Below are 21,043 nucleotides of genomic sequence, written 5' to 3' on the forward strand. Positions count from 1 at the left end.
GCTATTTGTGGTTTCTCCACATCGAGCTCTGACCTACACTAGAAAACTTTCATCTCCTAACAGCATGCATTCACTGACGCAAATGTCTATATGTGGTACATTGATGTGGGATGATATTGGTGAGCTTCAGGAATCAACTCTCACAAAAAGCCATTGAAAGGAAGGGAGGAACATATTAATGATATCTGACCCTTGAAAACAGTGTTCAAACAATTCATATCAAAATGTGCATCATTGTTTAATCATTGATAGGGCTTTACTACCTTGACAAGGACTGGGTGTCATCTTGCAATGTCGTTATTTAAGCTTACACGAATGTGAAATGCTGTAGTGCAGTCGATTTGAGAGCTCTCAGTATCACAGCCATCAAGTGCTTCTAACTTTGCCGAGGGAGGTTCCTAAAAAACTGTGCTATACATCTGCATGTCTGAAAAAGAGTACAGAAAAATCTCCATGATTTGGAAATCTTTTTTACCCATCAAGATGCAGATAATGCACAATTATCCTCATAATTGCTCCTTGATTTTTTTGATCTCTGTGACTTTAAAGGACAAATGTTGACAGCCCCAGGGCAATTTATACGGGTGAAGGTGATTACTTGAAAGACATGGCTAGACTGGTGCGTGTGAAGACGAGCTCACACATGGGGGTGGTGGTCTACCGCCCATTACTCCCAGTGGAACAGGTGTGATATGGGAGAATGTGTCATACCCCCTAAACCTGTTACATGTCGCAACTGAGGAGATCCCATTCTAAGCCTAAAGGGACTCAGTAAATTTCTACATTCAACAAGTTTAGTCAAGCCAAGCGCGCAGACAGTCAGAACAGACTTAATTATGCCTGTCATTCAGATGATGAGGAATAGGGTTATTTATAGTAAAATTATGAGAAATTCATGGACAAAAGGATTTGGCCTATGATAGCCCCATATGTTACAAGCCTAATATTAGGGCAAAGGATGAGTTCACAGAGAGTAAGCAGTGTCAGAAAGACTTTGCTGTGGTAAGTCATTGGTTTGAAAAAATGAACAATTGAAATCATGTCATGACACTGCCAAAGATTTGAAGTAAAGTTTACAAGAACACCCAAATAAGTTTTGCAGAGCTAAGATGAAAATCAATGGAATAGCTAAAGTTTTAGTTACAACTCCTATTTTGCGATAAAACAGAAAGACCATCTGCAGCTCTTGAAATGTGTATGAGAAATGACTTTAATTAAGAGTATATGAGTTCTTGTCACATCATCATGCATTGTATTTGATTTTGTGATATATCCACAAAACTGAATATGGTAATATGTTTGGATTTATATATCAATTTTCTTCTACAAGACATGTATGTAGTAAACCCTTCCAAACAGACCTTTGACAATGTGCATGACCAGATTTGCATTACAAGGCCCTTAGGAAAATCCCTCTGCATTTTCCCCCCGTCAGCAGTTCTGGGTGACGGCGGAGAGCCGTTTCAACACGATGGCAGAGCTGGTCCACCACCACTGCCGTGACGCAGACGGCCTGATCACGACCCTCCGCTACCCCGCCGCCAAGATGCACAAGCCCATCATCTATGGCGTCTCGCCCCTGCCGGACGAGTGGGAGATCGAGCGCACGGACATCTCGATGAAGAACAAGCTGGGCGGCGGCCAGTATGGGGAGGTCTACGAGGCCGTGTGGAAGAAACACAACAAGATTGTAGCCGTCAAGACACTCAGGGTGAGGAGGGGGGAAAAAAGACCAAGGAGGAGCCAGCACAAGAGGGCCAAATTGGGCCAAATATGGACAAGATTTAGTTTTTGTTTATCTGGTTGTCATTCTGGGCTCTGCACTTTTTGTCCCTGTGGCCAACTGACCAGTCCTATAAGCAATTGTCCATCCAGAGACTAAGAGAAGACCTATTGAACTTATAGGACAAGTTCACCTTGATATAAGTGTGAACTGAGTGAATACAGCAATATAAGGAAAATCAAGTTATCCATTCAAAGATACACAGTATGAATTTGTAAAGTTTCTGTGCAGCCATGGCTGGATGAGAAGACTACCGCAGTTTATGATGCCTCATGCTTAGAAAGATATAAAGAAAATTCAACATATTTTCACTTTTCTAGCACAATGAAAGAGCTTTTGACTTACTTCTTTCTGAAGGCAGGGGGAATAATATTACCCTTGACATATGTCAGTAACAAGTCCAGGGAATATCTGCTTTTCATTAAAAAATGAAATTTTTGTGGAATTTGCATATTTGAAGTTGCATATAAAATGAAAAGTTTTATGTTCAGCTTTGCAGTTGAAAAGGAGTGCAGACGGTAAATATGTTTATGAAACACTGCGATATATTAGTCATCATACCAAGCTCTCATGTTGCCCAGTTCTGGGCTGTCCTACCAGCCTATATGCCTGTGCTGCTTCTTCCTTTATTGCCCATTTTCTCTCCGCTGGCCAACCAGTGAATTGATTAAAAGTGAAAGTAAGGGAATACAAATGATAAATAGGGTGTGTATCATACTGCCGAGACCATTGAGAGATAATGACCGTGTCTGGTTGTAGCTTAAAGGGTGTGTACAGTTCTGGTTGAGGTGAGGATTTAGCTTGTAATGTTTTGCGAGATATTCAGAAACCACTCTATGAGATATCAAAGAGCATGCAATTTTAAGGGGTATCAAAAGTTTATTTGATAGAAAATCGGTTTTGAAATGGCTGAGATATCCAAAAACAAGGTGAAGCAAAGAGATCCTAATAAAAGGCATGGCCTGTCGCCTTTTATTATTATCACTTTTTGGGATATCTCAGCCATTTGAAAACCAATTTTCATCAAATAAACGTTGAATCCTTCTTAAAATTACATGCTCTTTCATATTTCATAAGAGGTTTTTCATTATCTCACTTAGGAATGTTCAAAACATGAATCCCCACCTCAACCAGTACTGTACAGTCCCTTTAATATGTTTATTGTTCTCTCATTCCTTGCATTCATGAATCCACTATGTTTTGTTATATAGATCACAATGCAAACAGTATTCAGTTACCTGTCCATCAGTGCCAGTATGGATAATATTTTGAGCATTACTTCTGTATTTTGTTCAGTATTATAATGTTTTTGTTTGTGGGCTTTGTTTGGCAGGAAGAAAACATGAGAGTAGATGAGTTTCTGCGGGAAGCGTCCGTTATGAAAAACATCAAGCATCCAAACTTGGTCCAGTTACTTGGTAAGTTCACTCCCTAGGCAGAATAAAAGATACAAGTTTACACACACACAGTCACAGTCACACACTCAACTCACACAAGCAATATACAATTGTACTACTAAAGCCTTGAACAGTGTCAAAATTGACTTCTTATCTTTAGTCGTCTAAAAAAAAAAATGAAATCAAAAAGCAAGATCACACACACAGATTCCGGTAGATATTGTATTGGATGTACTGTACCATAGAGTGATTGCTCGTCGATATCAGTATTCAAGGATAAGGTTTTCTTGAATACATCTGACCCTATGTTTGATTGGAGCATTATGATTTCTGGTTGTCCATCTATCTGTCACACCCAGATCTTGTCATTTGGATTTAAGAGAAACCATTCGTCCCTGCCTACTGCACACAGCAGTGAATTAGCTGTAGTTTTTATTTATGATTATTCCACCTGTGAATTTGAACAGCATCAATGTAAAATATATTCCTTGAAAAACTTTTCCAGCCAGTAGAATATTGCGCTTGTTGTAAATTGGGAGACACTATTCAGTGTTAAAACTTGCGAATTGAAAGAGGGACAATCCTGTCTGTCACTAGTTAAAGAGTTTCCGTTTTTGCAGTAAATTACATTGAAGCATGACAGCATAAATTACAGACTGAAGTACCTCACACAATGCTTTGTGATCGTAGCTGTTTTACCCCTTCCTGATCCGTGCCGCCAGTACGCGGTGATTCATCAATGCTGTGGCAATCCATGGTACGCCCATCCAAGTGGATGCAGTCAATTGATAAGGGGGAAACAATCAGTTCGCAAAAAAAGTCCGCAATTTTTTGCGCCCCCGTTCGGTGTGACTTTCAGAGACTGACGTATGAGAGCGCGTCTGTCGTGGTCGCAGTGACCTCGCTCCGCTCCGTCACTCCTAGCGTGACACTTTGACGCAAATCGCGGCAAGTGCTCGATAGCGTGAATCAGTGAAAGTTATTCTGTTCCCTAATAGTGACTTTAACTGTTCAGAGTAACTCTTTTAAACTTCTCAGTGTAACTCTGTAACTTCTCAGAGTAACTCAAATTTTTCAGAGTAACTCTTAAATCCTCAGTTTTTAAATCAGTGACCTCTTAGAGTTTATACTCCTTAACTTTTCCGAGTAATTCTTTAACTTCTTAAAGTAACTCTATAACTTCTCAGAGCAAATCCTCAGCTTCAGTTCAGTTTCAATTCAAATCAAATTTTGTTTCCATTATCATTATTCTTTCAAATAAAACAATTTATTAGTGGAAGAATGAGCAAAGAAAATGGTTTCCATTGGGATTCAAATCCGAGACCTCCGGATGCTAGCACGTTGCTCTACAGACTGAGCTATAGAAAGCCCTAGTGCAGTGTTCGTCCCAGAAACCCTTAATTCTCAATGCTCGAATGGTCAGAAGCTATATCCATCAATGTTTTAAAACAAATCAATGTAATACAAAATATATGAAAATAATGTATTTGAAAATTTTTCAGAGCAACTCTTTAATTCTTGGTGCAATTTGTAGTAACTGGGAAATTGCATCGTCCTTTTCATGGATGAGAAACACACAAGAAAATGTTGATGTGTCTCATGGAGATTATGGTCTAATCATTTATGGAGACATTTTTACATCAAGATTTCTGATGTCCTCTCTCTTTAGCAGCCCAGGGATGTACAAAGTTTAAAAGCAGTGCATCGCAAACTGTCACTGTGGTTTGCTCAGAGGTGCATTTTGCATGAAATGATGCATAACTTTTTCATTTTCATTCACAGTACATGGCTACTTCATTGCATGTACAAACTATCTGCATGCATATATATCATGTTTTTAGTCTTAGCTCACAGTCCCTATCTATTCATTGAAAAAGAAAAAAAACCAACAACAACAAACAAACGGACAGTGATTTACACCCCTAATTCCTAGAAATCATATGTCATGCAGTCTTGTGACAGAGGTTGTTTTTTACAGTATCTTTACACAGTAACCCGGATCTAAAAGTCCATGTCAGATTTGAGTGGATATTAGAAGGGGGATTTTGTGTATGTCCGCCTTATGGGCAGCATGTCGTCCTGACCACCTATCCCCAACAGACATGCATAAAGGAAATGTGGTCGGTACATATTTCCTTTTCTGGTTGTGTACTCTGACCATCCACTGTGGCGATTTCCAAGTAAGGCGACATGCTGGGATCATTTTGAATTGTTCATAGTTTTTCCGCTCCAAAAAGAAAGGAGTGGATAGGTAGGAATTGGGTATGGAAAGCAAGACTAGTCTTGCTGGCAGGCACACGTGACGTGACTAGAAAATCCTCTGTGTTCAAGTGGTATGTCTTCACTTCACATGAGTCATCATTCATTGTAAATGTGCGACAGTTCAGCGGAGAAAGAGGTGTATGTTCCTCTTCAGAATGCATACAATGTTTGCGATGATAACAGGTGACACGTTCAGTGGGGCCTTAGAAGGAGCAGAAAGCTGCACATAACAAGTGGGAGGTCACACAGACTTTAATATATAGGACAGAGTGTGATGGGGATGTGGAGGGGGCGAGGAGGGGGAGGGGACACGCCATTTGCACACCGGAATCTTTTAATGATTTTATAAGACTGACAAGATTATAGATAGCATCCTGTCTGAGATGTGTTATAAACATTAAAACCAACCCTCTCCAGTTGATATGACATAATGCTACCTTATCAGATCTATGCAATGCTGAATTATTTTCATTATATATCTCAGAGATTGTCAGAGGAATGATGAAGATTTGAGTAGTAGAAATAATTGCAAAAGTTTTACCAGTAGGCCCTACTATTTGTAATAATTACAATGATATTAGGTAAAAGAAGCAGTAGTAGTAAAAGTAGGGGTAAGAGTAGTAGGAGTGATAGTAGTAGCAGTAGAAGTAGTTGTAGTGGTAGTAGTAGTAGTAGTAGTAGTAGTAGTAGTAACTTACCACTAGTTGTACTACTACTACTACTGCTACTACTACTATTACTTCGTAGGAATTCTGCTGTAATTATCACTTATTTGCTGTAATTATAACAATACAAAACTGGTCTCCTAGGGTGATGTTCTATATTCTTATGATCATGTCAGTAAATTTTTAGTATTTATTTCCTTCTTGCGAGAGTTTATAATATATCTCATTTCCCCCCTATTTTTGTTGGTGTGTTTGTTTTGTTTTGCTTTGCTTTCTCCAGCAGTCGGAACAATCCATGATGAGATGGACCTCTTGAGTAGGCTTTAGGATGGGTTAGACAAAACTACATGTAGCTGTCAAAATCTGTAACAGTTCTAAATTTTCCCTCAAGACTCATCATGCTGGTATTATCACAAAACACAACTTGTTCAAAGCCACATTATTTGGCAGGAGCCCTCTGTAGGCAAAGCAAACGAGAGTCAAAAGTGTAGCGAAAGGTGTAGAGTCTTTGGTAAGACATAGTAATGGGGCTATGGCTGGTTGATTTTATGTGGAGGTGTAAGGCATGGAGTGTCACTGGTACGCGTAACTGTAAGACATCAATTGCGGTACATTGTATGTGTCACTAAGAGATTCTTTTTTTCTTTTTTTTCATCTCATTGTTTGCCATCCACCAGGTGTATGCACGAGAGAGCCGCCCTTCTACATTGTGACGGAGTTCATGCCCTACGGCAACCTTCTGGAATACCTACGGGAGAATGACGAGACATCACTGCCGGCTGTCACACTCCTGTACATGGCAACTCAGGTTGCCTTTGGCATGACGTATCTAGAAAAGAACAATTTCATTCATCGGTGAGTCCCAGCAAGTGTGACCAGTCTCCAAGAAAAGCCTGATGAAGTCTCTCTTATTATCTTTACTTTTTGAGTATTGATTAAATTTGCAGATTTGTCCCACCTCACTTTAAAAAAAAAAAAAGCAACAAGAAGCTACCACAAAAGTGGTAAGAAAGGAAGTCACTGGGTCCCTTTTTAAAAAATTTTTTAGGAAGCTGTCTTTTAAAGTTCAGATACAGTCAGATTTGTTTCAGGTTACTTACTCAAGCAGCATACCCTAGGTCAGTTTATTTCACCCTACAAATATTCTTTACTAGAAATAAAGAGTCACTTTTTTTTCTCAAAACAGTAGCAGGGCATTGACATTCAAACAGAAGGTATTCAAGATATTAGACTTTTTGTTTTTGATGCGTATCAATTTCTATTTCTTTTATTTTCTAAGTGTAAGTAAGGCTTTGATATTCAAACAGGAGGTCTTCAAGAAATCAGACATTTTTATATTTGTACAAAGTACATATCATTGTCTTTGTTTTTTCAATTTTCTCAGCATAAGTATTTATGACTTTATCAGGGTAGTACATTCCATATCATTAAGAGTGACATGACTTTTCTAGGGCACTTTTGCATGATCCCCTTGATATAAGATGCCAAACAATGCATTGCCATGGTAATGTCATATTTTTTCTTAAGCAATACACAAAATCATTTGGGAATGAGCGAACTCCCTCAATTTTAGGTGGGGGTATTAATCTCATTCAATGATATTGTAGTTCTAGCATTCATTAGATGCTTGTTTATAATCCCGCTATCAGAGATCTGGCAGCTAGGAATTGCCTGCTAGGGGATCACCATCTGGTGAAGGTAGCGGACTTTGGTCTGGCCAGGATGGTCCAGGGGGAGATCTACACGGCCCAGGCCGGGGCCAAGTTTCCCATCAAGTGGACCGCCCCTGAGAGTCTGGCCTACTACAAGTTCTCCAACAAATCTGATGTGTGGGGTGAGCTGAGTCACTCATTTGTTTTGATCGTGGTTGGTGGAGCTGGAAATCTGCATCATCCACCATTTGATGAGGTCGCGTCATGTCCTCACTTAACCTTTCCTGTAGTAGGCGGTGGTCACCCTGGAACGAATTGAATATGACTACAGATCAGGAAGTAGAGCTGTCAGGTTTACATGATTATAAGATTTTATCACAAAGCTGCTGGCAGTTGTGGGTTTGGGTACACAAGAAGGATGTTTGACACTTTTGTTCCTTATTATTGTTGAGGTATGTAGTATGTTCCTAAAAGTAAAGCGGTATAAGCTTCAGTGCAAGAGAAAGTCAGAATTATGTTATACTGTAAAAGTGGATATTTTCATGCAGTAATTTTTCGCACTTGGCTAGTTAAGATGAATTTCGTGTGTTTTTAATTCCATGGAATTGGGACATAACTACTGGAGCATATGACTTGCAAAAATAGTCACATGCTTTTATTTTCATGCTAGCTTCTGGTTGCATGAAATGCATGAAAATTTCCACTTTTACAGTAATAGAGATCAGGATTTGACATTCTTAAAGCAAATTTAAGATGAAAAGATGATGGAACAGACATGTATGGGCTTCCCTCTAAATGTTGTAGTATAGAGAAACTTTAAAGCTCCATGCATGTGAACATTCATAACTTAAATTTTGAAGGACTCTGTTGATGGCTATAGTATGCACAAAGGTGATGGTACATTTTATTTTTCTGTCCCGTGACAGCCTTTGGCATCCTGCTATGGGAGATAGCCACCTATGGCTGCTCTCCCTACCCCGGGGTGGAGCTGCAGCACGTCTACGGCAAACTTGAGCAAGGCTACCGCATGGAAAGACCAGAGGGCTGCCCGGTCGACGTCTACAAACTCATGCTGAAGTGCTGGGAGCGGAAACCTGGAGAGAGACCCACCTTCTCGGTGAGACCATGTTGCCATGGCAGCGAGATGCTGGGTTTAATGTTGGGTGGGCGTGGCCCTTGTGATAAAGAAGGTTGGCCCATTTAACCCTTATTGTGTTTTGTTTGCCGATTGGCACAGGTGTCTTGAAACTAGTTGTCAATGAATAGGGATTACCTAATCCCTCTAATCTGTATTATATTATCATGGACACTGTGGAGGTGCATTTCTACACTGGAGTTGGCTTGCTAATTTACAACCTGGCACAGTCATATTTTGTCCAGGATCTGCAAATGGAGCACAGTTGAATGTTATCTTTTCAGGGGCCCATGTTTGTAGCTACATAGATTTGATGTAGTGTGATTGTATATATCTTCTGAATATCCACAACATTTAGGCATTTTGTACTTATGTCATTTCTTACTTTATATGTCAAATATTTTGCGAGGTTTTTATTTTTTGCGAATTTGGCGAGTCAGGTACTATTCAAGAATTTTTTAACACGCATTAATATTGTACTCCACTACCCTGAATTGGCAAATCACGTCTGCCAGATAAGTTTCATTGGTAGATCTTTTTGATATTTTGCAAGCAAATTCAAAATTGTGGAAGATGAATTTTGAGCCCTTCTTAGAACTGTGCTTTACCTTTAATATTTGTGTGCCGCCCTCCACAGGAAATCCATGATGAGATGAACAATATGTTCCAGAACAGCAGCATCAGTGAGGAGGTAGAGAAGTCACTCCATCGGAGGAGCAAGGACCCACCCACGCTTCCCGCCAAAAAGAGGAGTGTCCGGAGAGGCCAGAACAACGATGCTGGCGATGTCTCAAGGGGGAAAGATGGGCTGAGTGTTAGTGACGCCGGTGAGTTTGCTGCCGCCAGCTTTTCCTTTAGATAATGGGGATTTGCTGGATTTTATAGATCAGTTTAAACTGTTGTGATTGTTTGACCTCTACCCAGAACTGTCACCAAGAATAGAGAAGAATTGGTGAATAAATGAGAGGAAGTGTGAGGTGCATATGATGTCAAGTGTCACACAATGTTTTCATATTCAGACAGAAAGATACAAAGACTCCAACACTGATGTGAATGTGACGTACGTGTGAACACTTCTCCGTTCAGTACAGGACTCCACCATGATCGCGAATTTAACCACTCGCGACATCATCTGGAATTCCTGATTCGCAAAAAATTAGACTCGCGAAATATATGGCTTCCTCTCCCCTCCCCCCAAAAGAGGGAAAAACTATTTGCAAAATATCCAAAATATTATTAAGTGTCTGTATACCTTGTAAATATTTATTTTTCTGTGTTTCTTTTATTGGTGAGGGGTCATTATGTAATAGTTGCTTAATTTCTGTCTGTTTCTCAAATTAATAGGAGTGGTGAAGATCATACATCTTGCCCTATTTTGACCCGATATCTTTCATTTCCATGGCTAAAGCATCTGATAAGGTGATGCAAATTTACGCTTTCTCATAATGGAAATCAAGTTTGTCCACATAATAGTCTTGCTACATTTTAGCAGAATAATGTCTTTGGACAATGTGGAATGTGAATATGTTTATTTATGTAACAAGATTCATTCTTGTGTCCATCCTCTTTCCTTTGTTTCTTTCATGTCTACGACAAATCAGCACAAGCAATATCCCCACCGGCGTCACCAGAGGTGTCCAAGAAGAAAACGGGGTTCATGAAGAACCTGCGGAAGAAGGAGGGCCGCAAGAAGGACCAGGTGCAGGAGAGGCGGAACAGTTCGTCAGCGGAAGACGACCTGAAGCTGCACGGCAGAGACCACCATCCTGACCCTAAGGGCTCTCCGGTCCACAGGAAGGAGAATGGAGTCTCCAAGATGTTGGGCGACGTTGTCAGTCAAGAACTCAATTTCATACTGCCCGGAACCTCACCTCCCGGTACGAGTGGTTCGGACAGCGGTCACGACGGCGGGAGTTCAGGCTTGCCATTCCGCATGGCTCTGAGACCACCCGGTGGAGGGGGTATCGCTGGTGGAGATGGCAAGAGGTCCAAACCTTCCAAGATTGCCCGAGAGCAGAAACTTGAGCGGAAACCTAGCCTAGAGAACATTGTGGACATGAACGAGCCATTCCCCATCCCACGATCGCGCTCCAGTCCCACGTTAGATCGCAAAAACAAGCATCCGGAGCCGCCAGTGAGGAACGGAGAGGTCAGTGAGAAGCCTGCCCTCAAGCCTCCTGCTAAGCCAGGCAAGCCGCCACACTTAGAGGAGAGTAATGCACAGGCCAGTATCAAGGAGCCATTGGCTAAGACCAAATCGTTACCTTTTTACAAGAACAATCCTGAACAGGATGACGCGCCGGAATCGCCGGAATCGGAGAGCCCAAGGGAACTGCCAACGTCGCCGACAGGTCGCAGTCGGGACAAGAGGAAAGACATTGTTAGACCCTCGATCCCTCCCCCTGCCCCGCCCCCAAGCAGGTTAGCCTCCCCTACAGTAGAGTCTCCCACGACCCCCAGCCCCAAGGGGTCACCCTCAAGATCTGTCATGAACAGCACCAAGCCACAGATCAAGGGTGCCAAGCCCATCATCAAGGGCCCAAAGCCTGTGATCAGCAGCCCCAAGCCAGAGATCACCATCTCAAAGCCCTCCTTCCCGTCCACCAACCCGAATGTCAAGTTGCGAACAGACAAGCGGGGGTCAGCGCGGAGGCAGGCCAGTCCGGCGGTGGTCACCAAGCCAACGGTATCGGACGGCAAGGGACAAATCCTTCAGAGAGCAGAGGCACTGTACGAACAAACGAACTTGATCCTAAAGTCGGGGGAGTACAATAAATACAGCAATGAGCTCTGCTCGGACGTGGACGACTTTGTGCGCCAGTGCACGGATAACATGGACTCGATATCTGCGAGAGCTCGCTTCCCATTCCGCGAACATTTGAACACCCTCGAATCGAACATTAAGCTGCTCAAAATGCGTTGGTCTTCCGCACCCAGCGATCAGCTGGAGAGAATAGTGAAAAATGTGCATGCCAGTGTGTCTGATATCCGTGGAATAGTGCAACGATAGCTTAACTCATCATGCAAAAAAAAAAAAGAAGAATTTCAGTGTGACATAGTTGTACGCGCCTATTCAATATTTCCACTTGTGTCAAGTTGCACATGCTCGGATGGGAAGCCAAAAAAGTCAATAGCTGGGTCTGTAGTACACTGAATGTTACTGGTATGAATGAAAAATAAAGCATGTTTTTGGAGTTTCTCTCAAGTATGTCAAAATGGCACGCACACTCACACAAAGTATTTGGAATGTACTGTGACATGCACTGCCTATAGTCAGCTCCACCACTATGCTCAAAGTCTACTCATCTCAGCCCAGAGTTGAGTACCAGGGTCTGATAAAGTCTTGGTGTTCGTCACCCTTATCTACATCACGTCAATTGGACCATGTAGACTGCTTTTGATAGCAAATTTGCAACTCGTAGCATGAACAGCAAGTTAAAGACATATATTGTATTCTTATCAACATAAAGGTTACGTGTTTTGAGCATAACTCCCGTAACAATGGTTCATGGATCTGCTGTTTGTATATTGGCCCTTCACATTTCTGGTTCGACTCCGGGTGTTTGTGGACCGGGAGTAAAAATCATGTCTGAAAAGCAAACTGGCAAAAGTGTATGTGTGTAAAGATTAAACATTAACTTACCTTCGTAAATGCTCTCTTTCCTTTCAAAACTTTATAATGTTCTCTATGCAAATCAACTTTTAAGATCTAAATGCTTTGGGCGAAATATCAATGCTGTATTTTAATATATTTGATGAAAGAGAGAGTGGGTGAGAGATAGAAGAGAGAGAAAGAGAGATTTTTAAGAAATACTTTTTGCCTTTTGATTATGTGCATAGAGCGCAAACATTGTTTTTCCATCTCATAGAGCAGAATCATGGTATATGAAGTTGCGAAGCCAGCTTCTGAAGGCAGAATTATGTGTCATTTCCAGCATTCAGATATTGCCTCCCCCAATGACAATGCATCTGGATGTAATTTAGGGAGTCTCAGATCCATTGTATGAAAGTTAATGTTTCCCTAAAATGGCGTACAATTGTATGTCTTTGTGTTTTAGTTTTCTCATAAACGTTATATTATGTCTTTGTTACGGGTACGGGTGTTATGTTCAATCAGGACTTTTTAAGCAGAGAAGTAATGAGAGAAAGAGACAAGGAAAGAGAGAGAAAGGTAGGAGGGGAAAAAAATCCTTGAAGTTTCCTTTTGCAATACTTCTCCTTTGCCCCTTTGCTTACTATTCTATGCTTTTTATTTTGTTCTCTTAGATAAACTTGAATGACCTTTCCCCTCTTCCCGCGTAGTACTGGCATGTTTGTGAGCCTCTCTCATGTCATAGTAGAAGTATATTTCAATGGCAATTACAACTCATTTCGTATGTATTTTTCTGATATTTCCTCGTATCAGGCAACAGCTAAACTCAATGAAATGGTATGAAAATGTATGACTCCATCAGCTGATGAACTTTGAACTTTACCCCAGTGTGGATTTTTGTTTGTGTGAGCTTAGAGCACAATGAGACACTTGTGATGGTCACAATTAGAACAAGATGATGCCAAAGCTTTTGCGTCAGACCAGGTATGAAGAATGCTCGGTGGGGAGCAAATTGTCTTAATTCTGTTTGTCCTTTTCAGTGCCATATTGCACAGAAATCCCCATAGTGTTGTACACACTGGCAAAAGTCCCTGGCATCGAAAGAGTTAAGTGAATGGATGTCTCTGTATCCTGTTTTCCTCCATTCCTAGTATATCACTTGAAGGGATGGTGAAGGTGATGGACCAAGAAGGTTTTCCAAAGTTCCCCTTTTTTTTTTTTCTGTCATTTCTTTTTTGGTTGTATGCGTGTTCGCAGTCCAGATAGAGCAGCTTATGATCAAAGAGTATCACATTCAAGTACAATTGTATGCAGTTTCTTCCGAATGTCGGCACTAAAATGCTCTAGGTCGCTGACATGAACGTTTACGAGGCATGTGTGAGCATTTGAGTCTGCCCCAGCACCACAAATGTCTGATCATTCAGACTACCTTAATATCAACATTGATTTGTCTTGAGTTTAACACCCCATTTTTTTTTGTCCCATTCATTGCGCAGAGCACAGCTTGGTGAGATTTAAAGAACTTGAGTAGACCCTAAAGTTCAAGCGTCTTTTTCTCAGTACACACCTTTCCAGAATGTGCACTTTCTTTCCATTATTTTACAAAGTCTATATGTGTGGAGTTATATATCATTTTAAAGCTTAGAGTCTGCTCTTGTAGAATATGCCCCTGACTAAAAATCCAAGTCTGGCGACATTTTGGTAGTTTCATGATGCACGGCACAGTTACATGTGGTGATGAGTCTCAAGTGTATGAGGCTTTACAAAAAACTAGCAGTTCTCATCCTGCAAGGCATGATGAAGATATTGGAGAAAGAGCAAATCAACTCCCCTTGCCAGAATACAATATACACATGCCCAAGAAATAAGATATTTCACGGTCAAGTAAACTGCAAAACTTCTTACAAGAAGAGTGACATAGTATTAAAAGAAAAAAAAAAGTCATCAAATGGCTCTTCTTCTCCACAGAACTTTGTGTAACACTGTAGTAAAAGAACTGTATATTGGCATGTGAGGGTACACAAATATTTGCTACTGTAGGCGTGTGTTTGAATGTTGTCCAACCTGCTTCCATGACCAAGTTGGGAATCCACAAATAATTTCTACCATCATTGTTCATGTTTTTGTTTCATAAATTTGGGTCAGAGCTCTGCGCCATGTAAGGCTGCAATTATATTCGGTTTTCACATTCTCTATTCAAAAGAGGAGATGTGATGTAGCAACAACGGGGCTAAATTCTATAATTCTGTGTTTCATACTTACAGACAGGCAAGAGGGGGTGCTGACCATCAGATGTCGATTTGTGTATGACACAAATTCTTTATAAGAAAGTGCAAGCAAGCTTCCATGATGGCTGAAATGTTCTGAAATAGCAAAAGATGACCTTGCTGTTGGCATGTATGCAGTTTTGAGCGTGCAGAGAGGAATTGTTTGGCAATCACCATGTTCTACTTCTGCTCAACTTATTGTCATCCATTTATTTTAATTTTTATTCATCGTTATTTAATATTCAGTACACCCTGTCACGGGGGGGGGGGGGGGGGGGGAATATCTTGATGTACCATCAATTTTTGTTTTATTGCATGGGGTTTGAGAGCCGTGACTAGCAAAAGATAGTGTTAACATGGTGCTATGCTTCAGGGGTCAGGATTTGGGCATTCACAACTCATGTAGTGGGGATGGAAATGAAAGTGTTACAGAAGAGGTTCATTTGTGTGAAGTTTGTGTGAATATAAGAGAGGGGGGAACTGACTAATACCAGATACCAAATGGCCTCTCCACTGGTATGTTTTTTTGATAGTGAAAGAAAGAATTACTTTCCAGTAATGTGTGCTGCAAAGTTACAACTCGTTCGAGCCATCTGTGAACCTTTTTTTTTTTTTTTTTTTTGGAGAGGGGGGGGGGGGCTATTGAGGAGCAATTAGTGAAAAGACACTGTGAAACATTTAAGTGGTGAATGTTGGAGAAACAGTATGTTAAAAACTGATTTCATTATTGTTGGTTCTTATTGATAGATTCACTTCCCACAGCTGCAAAATTGTAATGTTCAGATGACATTGCTCTTCAAATCCTGTTTTCTTCTCTGCTTATGTACCAGAGTCCATCATCACCTTTTACATTTTGGTTGTGCACTCAGTTTCAGTTTGCGAGCCAGAGAGACGCCAAACCACCATGCCATTATCACAGCTTAGAGTCAACTGTCCCTACATCATATTATGAGAATTATTCAGAGAACATTATTTTAGAAGCAGTATTGTGGCAGGTGTTGCTATGTGCCACTACAATCTGGCTTTTGCAGTTGACCAGTGTTTTATAAAGAACACAGTGTTTGCCATCATGAAATTATCTGTGATTTTTAGAATCTTTAGGGAAAAAATACTTGTCTGTGTACTTCTTGATTATATTACCATGTTTAGAAAAAAAAAAAGAATTGATGAAGGTAATATTTTCACTCTTTTTCGCCAATCCCATGGAATGGTTACCATGAGAATTCCCATATACAATGTCTAATGTTGCTGCAAGAAAGGGAACTTATCAGATGATTTTGTGAGTCTGCAAGTAAAATAGGACTATGCCTCAGTCTGCCACATGGAGCTAAATTTGCTGGATCAGTGAAGATTCAGGACATGTATTCTGCACCACGGTAAAGGATAGATATGAACGACATGGAATTAATTAATTAATGATGAAAGTTTAATGAAAGAAATTGAAATGGAAGTGTATAATATATGCATATAATTATGATGTCATATATAATTAATATATATGCATGCGGTCCTGTCACTGCCTAATTGACTCTGTGAATCAGGTCATATAACTTGTGTGTTACCATTTACAGTTTGGAGCTGCTAGGGGTGGTTCGTTCTTGTGAAAGCAAAATGATGCGGCACCTAGTCACAATATCTGATGCACTGCACACACCCTCAAACCAATAAGATCAGCTGTTACAGTGTCAGTATGCCAGTTTCCTTCAAGGTTTTAATCTGAGAGAGTTATCAGTTGATATTTTGTTCACACATGGCAAAAGAAATGGAGTTAGTGGGACTAAAAAGGGTTGCTCTGACCAGCACCACGTAGCCAAGAGCAAGATGGATATTAGACTGCTCTGAGCATCATCATTTTTCTGGCTTCTATCATCCTCCTGTGAACCAAACATTTTTATTTCTTGTCTGGTCATCTTGAAGATGGAGATTATCTTAACCTGTATAACCTCTGTTGTATTGTACTTCCCATTGGGTTATTACATACCATACCTGGTTCCAATGTGCAGTGACTTAACCAAAAGTCAGCGTGTATACTCACACTCTTTCGGACTCTAAACTTCACACACACACACACACACAGTCTGTAATCTCTTTCCCTATTGTTCATTATTTCATTGATATTATGATATTTTGGTGGTATCTTCCCCCATTCCATTTGAGTGCAAGATTTTTCCCAAGTGATCTTTTTCAACTATGTGGGTTCTCCCTTTTTTTTTTTTCTTCATTGATTATTGATAGGCTACTGAATTTCTAGTATATGGAGGCTTTTGAGAGATGTGGGTCAGTTCTGTTTGCAGGTGATGGCAAAAGGGCAAGTTGTTGCTGCAAATAATCAAAGCTAGTAATCATTTTCAGGTATTGGCCATGCTCACGATGTTCACACATGACATTAGTAACATCAATATTCTTTAAAGTGCGCAGATCAATTAATCTGTACAATGGTGTCAGCTGTACACCGCCTTCCCCTGGATTTACACACCATTATTAGAATTTTGACCGTCCTGTGTGTCTCCCTGTAGACCATGAGTGACGATGTAACCCTTGATCTTACTTGCCATAAGAAATACATCATCGGTTTAAGCAAGACATCTTAATATACTGACTCAATTTGAATGTGTTGTCCAAGTCTGTTTGAGCACCAGTTCACATTTGAAAGATAAACCACAGATGACCATGAACATGACTCTGGGTTGATCTTAATCAAGATTTTGGGATGACCTTTTTTTGCTTGAGTAATTTTCATGCATAGAAGCTAGAAAAAGTAGTTGTTCATCTGGTGTCAGGGAGAAAAACATATTGGGTCTGTCTTGGGTCGTTCTGCTGATTCTGGTACATTTGTATTGAATACTGGGAATGTATACAACTCCTGCCCAATTACAGTGCAGTTGAATTCTTCTGAGAGTGGCATGATGTGGCCACTTTCTATTGAGTTGGAAAACAGTAATGATATACTCAGCTATGATGTGTAGAGGTGCATAATCAATATTAATTCAGCCCAACCATATTTCTTTTAATTATCTCAATCTGTAACAGAATTGTTGGCATGTCTCCTCTATGGCATTTTGTTTGATGTGTGTTGTTTTGGGTTTTTTCTCTTCACGATGATATCGTACCTACATCAGTAGATGTATTTCTTTGAGGGACCGTGCCAAATTTTGCAATCGTTACTCATTTCCTTCCTTGTTGATGAAAAGGTTATGTCAGCGATCAGGTGCTGTGGCAAAACAGGACACGGAATCAGTGTCTTGAGTTTTACAGGATCTTGAAAGCCAGCAAAGCTAGTAATAAACCTGTGCATTGTTTCTGCTTGCCTTGCCCATGTAAAGGATTCTACCTGTCCCACCCCCTCCCCCAACTATTTCTTCTTCCCCCCAGCCGTGACCCATATCTCTTTCACCCTAAAACTCTCTCACATAACTGCCAAGTCTCTGCTTAGGCATGACACCCCCAGAAGGGGCATGAATCTTGAGACCATGTTGACACAAAATGTAAAATGCAAAAATAAAAACATTGCTCCTGCTTCTGATGTCTTTCCATTTGTAGATAGTCTGTAATCTGAGAGAGGCCTACGACCACTTTATCTTTTTGCAGCTCACTGTGCTACTGACCCACCACACACTGAATGTTGAATAAAGTCCTTATGCTTTGAAAATACCGAATGGAATATGGATTAACAAAAAAAACAAACGTCGGGTCGACTTCATAGGCAGCATCCAGAAGTAGTACATGGAAGTTTAGACACTGAATACACCCCTGTAGCAAGTTCTGGTCTTTAGAGGTATAAAGATATGGGTGTGGTTCGGGCGTCGTCTGGATCACTCCTAGACTTTATTGCCTTTTTGGCACAGGTGCTGCTGTGATAGCTAGCTCTCCAAATGTTGATGGCTGTAACATGGGTATGAAATCTGGATGTAGTGAAGCAGTGGTTGGGTTTTGGCCTGGGCAACTCCCTAACTGTACTTCTCCCTTAGCACAGACGTAACTGTGGTTATTCAGGCTGTATGTGGCGTGCAGCGTATTTCGCTGTATTCTGCATGCCACAAATCATAGGACGTCACTATGTCATTCCCGTCACAAACCGTAAACGGGTCACAGTTCATGCACAGTCACATCGTCTTCTTTGCTCGATTCATCTTTCTTTCTCGTATTTATATGATCACAATCTAGCTATGTGCAATCTAAGTGTGTTATGGAACTTTCCTGGTAGATAGTCATATTCGTGTAGTGTCTTTTAAGTTTCGCCATTGTCTCTTATGTTCATCAAGACGATCAGTATTTTTGTTTTTCCGTGTACACTTTCTCGATATTATATGGTGAAGCACATGGGGTGAAATAATGCCTCCGGTTCACTCTTGAAAAAAAAAAATCTCTCCGATGTACACATGTGTATGACAGATTATGTGCTTTTAAGGTATAAATATTTATGAGTCGGCAGAAGAAATGTGCTGAGCTTAGCAGATGGTCATTGAGCAGAGGTGAATTCATTTTGGTGAATTTAAGCTCTGTTGGTGTAGCAATGTTTGGTTTAAAGGGAGACATCTGCTTTTTTGTTTCTTTCTATGTCAAACAGCTCATGTTGTCATTTGTCACCTTTGCTGACATTGCCGCAATTGTAATGTGTAAAGGACAAAAAATGCTATACAAATTTGATTTAATTTGTTGAAAAGATAAGCATATGATTTTAATAAATTACCATATTTGGTATTATGCCATTACAACATTGTCACTCAGTATTGTTGTTTGTGTATTGGATTTTCCACTGTAAAATGGCGCAGCATTCATGCTCGTTCATACATACACATACATATACCATACAAGTGTATATATATATACATGTATGTACATAAATTTACATACATAATTTATACATACATACTTACATTATGTACATATGAATTTATCATGTATAGACATGTAGATACATAGTAAATACCCTGTAAGTACGTGTACATTGTTTGTTTGTTTGTGTGTGTGTGTGTGTGTGTGTGTGTGTTTTGTATGTATAGATGTTATACACAATCTTCACATGAAGATTTTCAACAACCAAAGTATTAGGAACACAACAATTTCAGTGTAAAAGTGATTTCCTACATACCTGTGTTGTATGCAGTGCAGGAATGTTTAATTTGTTGGTCAATGAATGATGGCATGCCAAACATCTAGACAAAAGTTGTTCATCCACGGTTATATTCTCATGTGGGTTTTTATCACTTCAGCGACTTTCAACTAAATTAAAGAAACAAAAATAATCATGCTCCCGTAAGTAAGTCCTTGTGGATGTTCTTTGCTTCCTTTCCCACCGATCCACAGTGAAAGGGTAATTGCCTCCCCCTCCCCCATCCGCCCCCTCTCCCCTACCCGCAGTAGCCTTGTACGGGCATTTCTCCACTTACATTTTGACTCCGGACAAAATCGTTTTTGCTGGATATAGTTATCTAATAATGAGACGATTTTCCTTGTAGCGTTTATCTAATTGCAATGTGTGGGAGTACTCCGGGGTGTACATGTGTGTGTGTGTGTGGGGGGGGGGGGTGGGTGGGGGGTGGACGGTTAAGTTGTTCAAAAATCCCCCGAACTTCTGCTTATATTATGTTAGAGGTATGTTACAAAATGTAGGTCAAATAGTTTATGTTGGTAATTTCATAATGGTGCGTGGAGTGATTGTTCTGTGACTTGAAGGTTGCATATTTTTATCCATGTGACACTGACCTCGTTTCACGGAATTTGGATGCAACAGATTCATTATCACTAACGGGAGAGGGGGGAGGGGGTGGGGGGACAAAGAGGAACCAAGAAAACGCCCAGGTCATTTCGTGTTGAATGTCATTACGGAAATGCTTCAGCCGGAAGAACAGTTGCTCATGCGAAAGTATGTTTTAGTCCGTTTCCGCGAGATATAACAGTTTTCACACGAATAAATTATTGCATTAATTTTTTTTTTCAGTATATCGGGCAAAAAACAAACAAACACATGAACTAATCTAAGAAAAACTAATCAAAACCGAACAGAGGAATGAAGGACATAGAATATGAGAGCGAAACGACAGAGAAAAATAATCAGAGAGAAATAGAGGGAAGACCAAACTTAAGACTATACGTCTTAAAGGGATCATACAGTTTGGGTTGAGACCTAATTTCAGGTTTCTAACATTTTTTGGTGAGATAATGAGAAACCTCTTATGAAATATGAAAGAACATGTAATTCTATGAGAAATTCAAAATTTATTTGATGGAAATTGGTTTTGAAATGGCTGAGATATCCAAAAAAGAGCGATTGTAATAAAGTGTGGGAC

At 40.3% G+C, this 21,043-nt stretch overlaps 1 protein-coding gene across 1 annotated transcript in view; it reads left to right on the top strand.

Moving 5' to 3' along the window:
- Positions 1–12,920, top strand: part of LOC140240997 (uncharacterized) — a 119,375-nt gene extending 106,455 nt beyond the window's left edge. Inside the window, exons 4-10 of the mRNA XM_072320774.1 lie at positions 1,439–1,711; positions 3,117–3,201; positions 6,785–6,962; positions 7,757–7,941; positions 8,686–8,876; positions 9,532–9,721; positions 10,496–12,920. Coding sequence (XP_072176875.1) covers positions 1,439–1,711; positions 3,117–3,201; positions 6,785–6,962; positions 7,757–7,941; positions 8,686–8,876; positions 9,532–9,721; positions 10,496–11,904 — 2,511 coding nt within the window. The 3' untranslated portion in view covers positions 11,905–12,920. The remainder of the gene's footprint in view (positions 1–1,438; positions 1,712–3,116; positions 3,202–6,784; positions 6,963–7,756; positions 7,942–8,685; positions 8,877–9,531; positions 9,722–10,495) is intronic.
- The last annotated feature ends 8,123 nt before the right edge of the window (positions 12,921–21,043 follow it).

Source organism: Diadema setosum, chromosome 17, assembly GCF_964275005.1.
Source record: "Diadema setosum chromosome 17, eeDiaSeto1, whole genome shotgun sequence".
Classification (NCBI taxonomy): domain Eukaryota; kingdom Metazoa; phylum Echinodermata; class Echinoidea; order Diadematoida; family Diadematidae; genus Diadema; species Diadema setosum.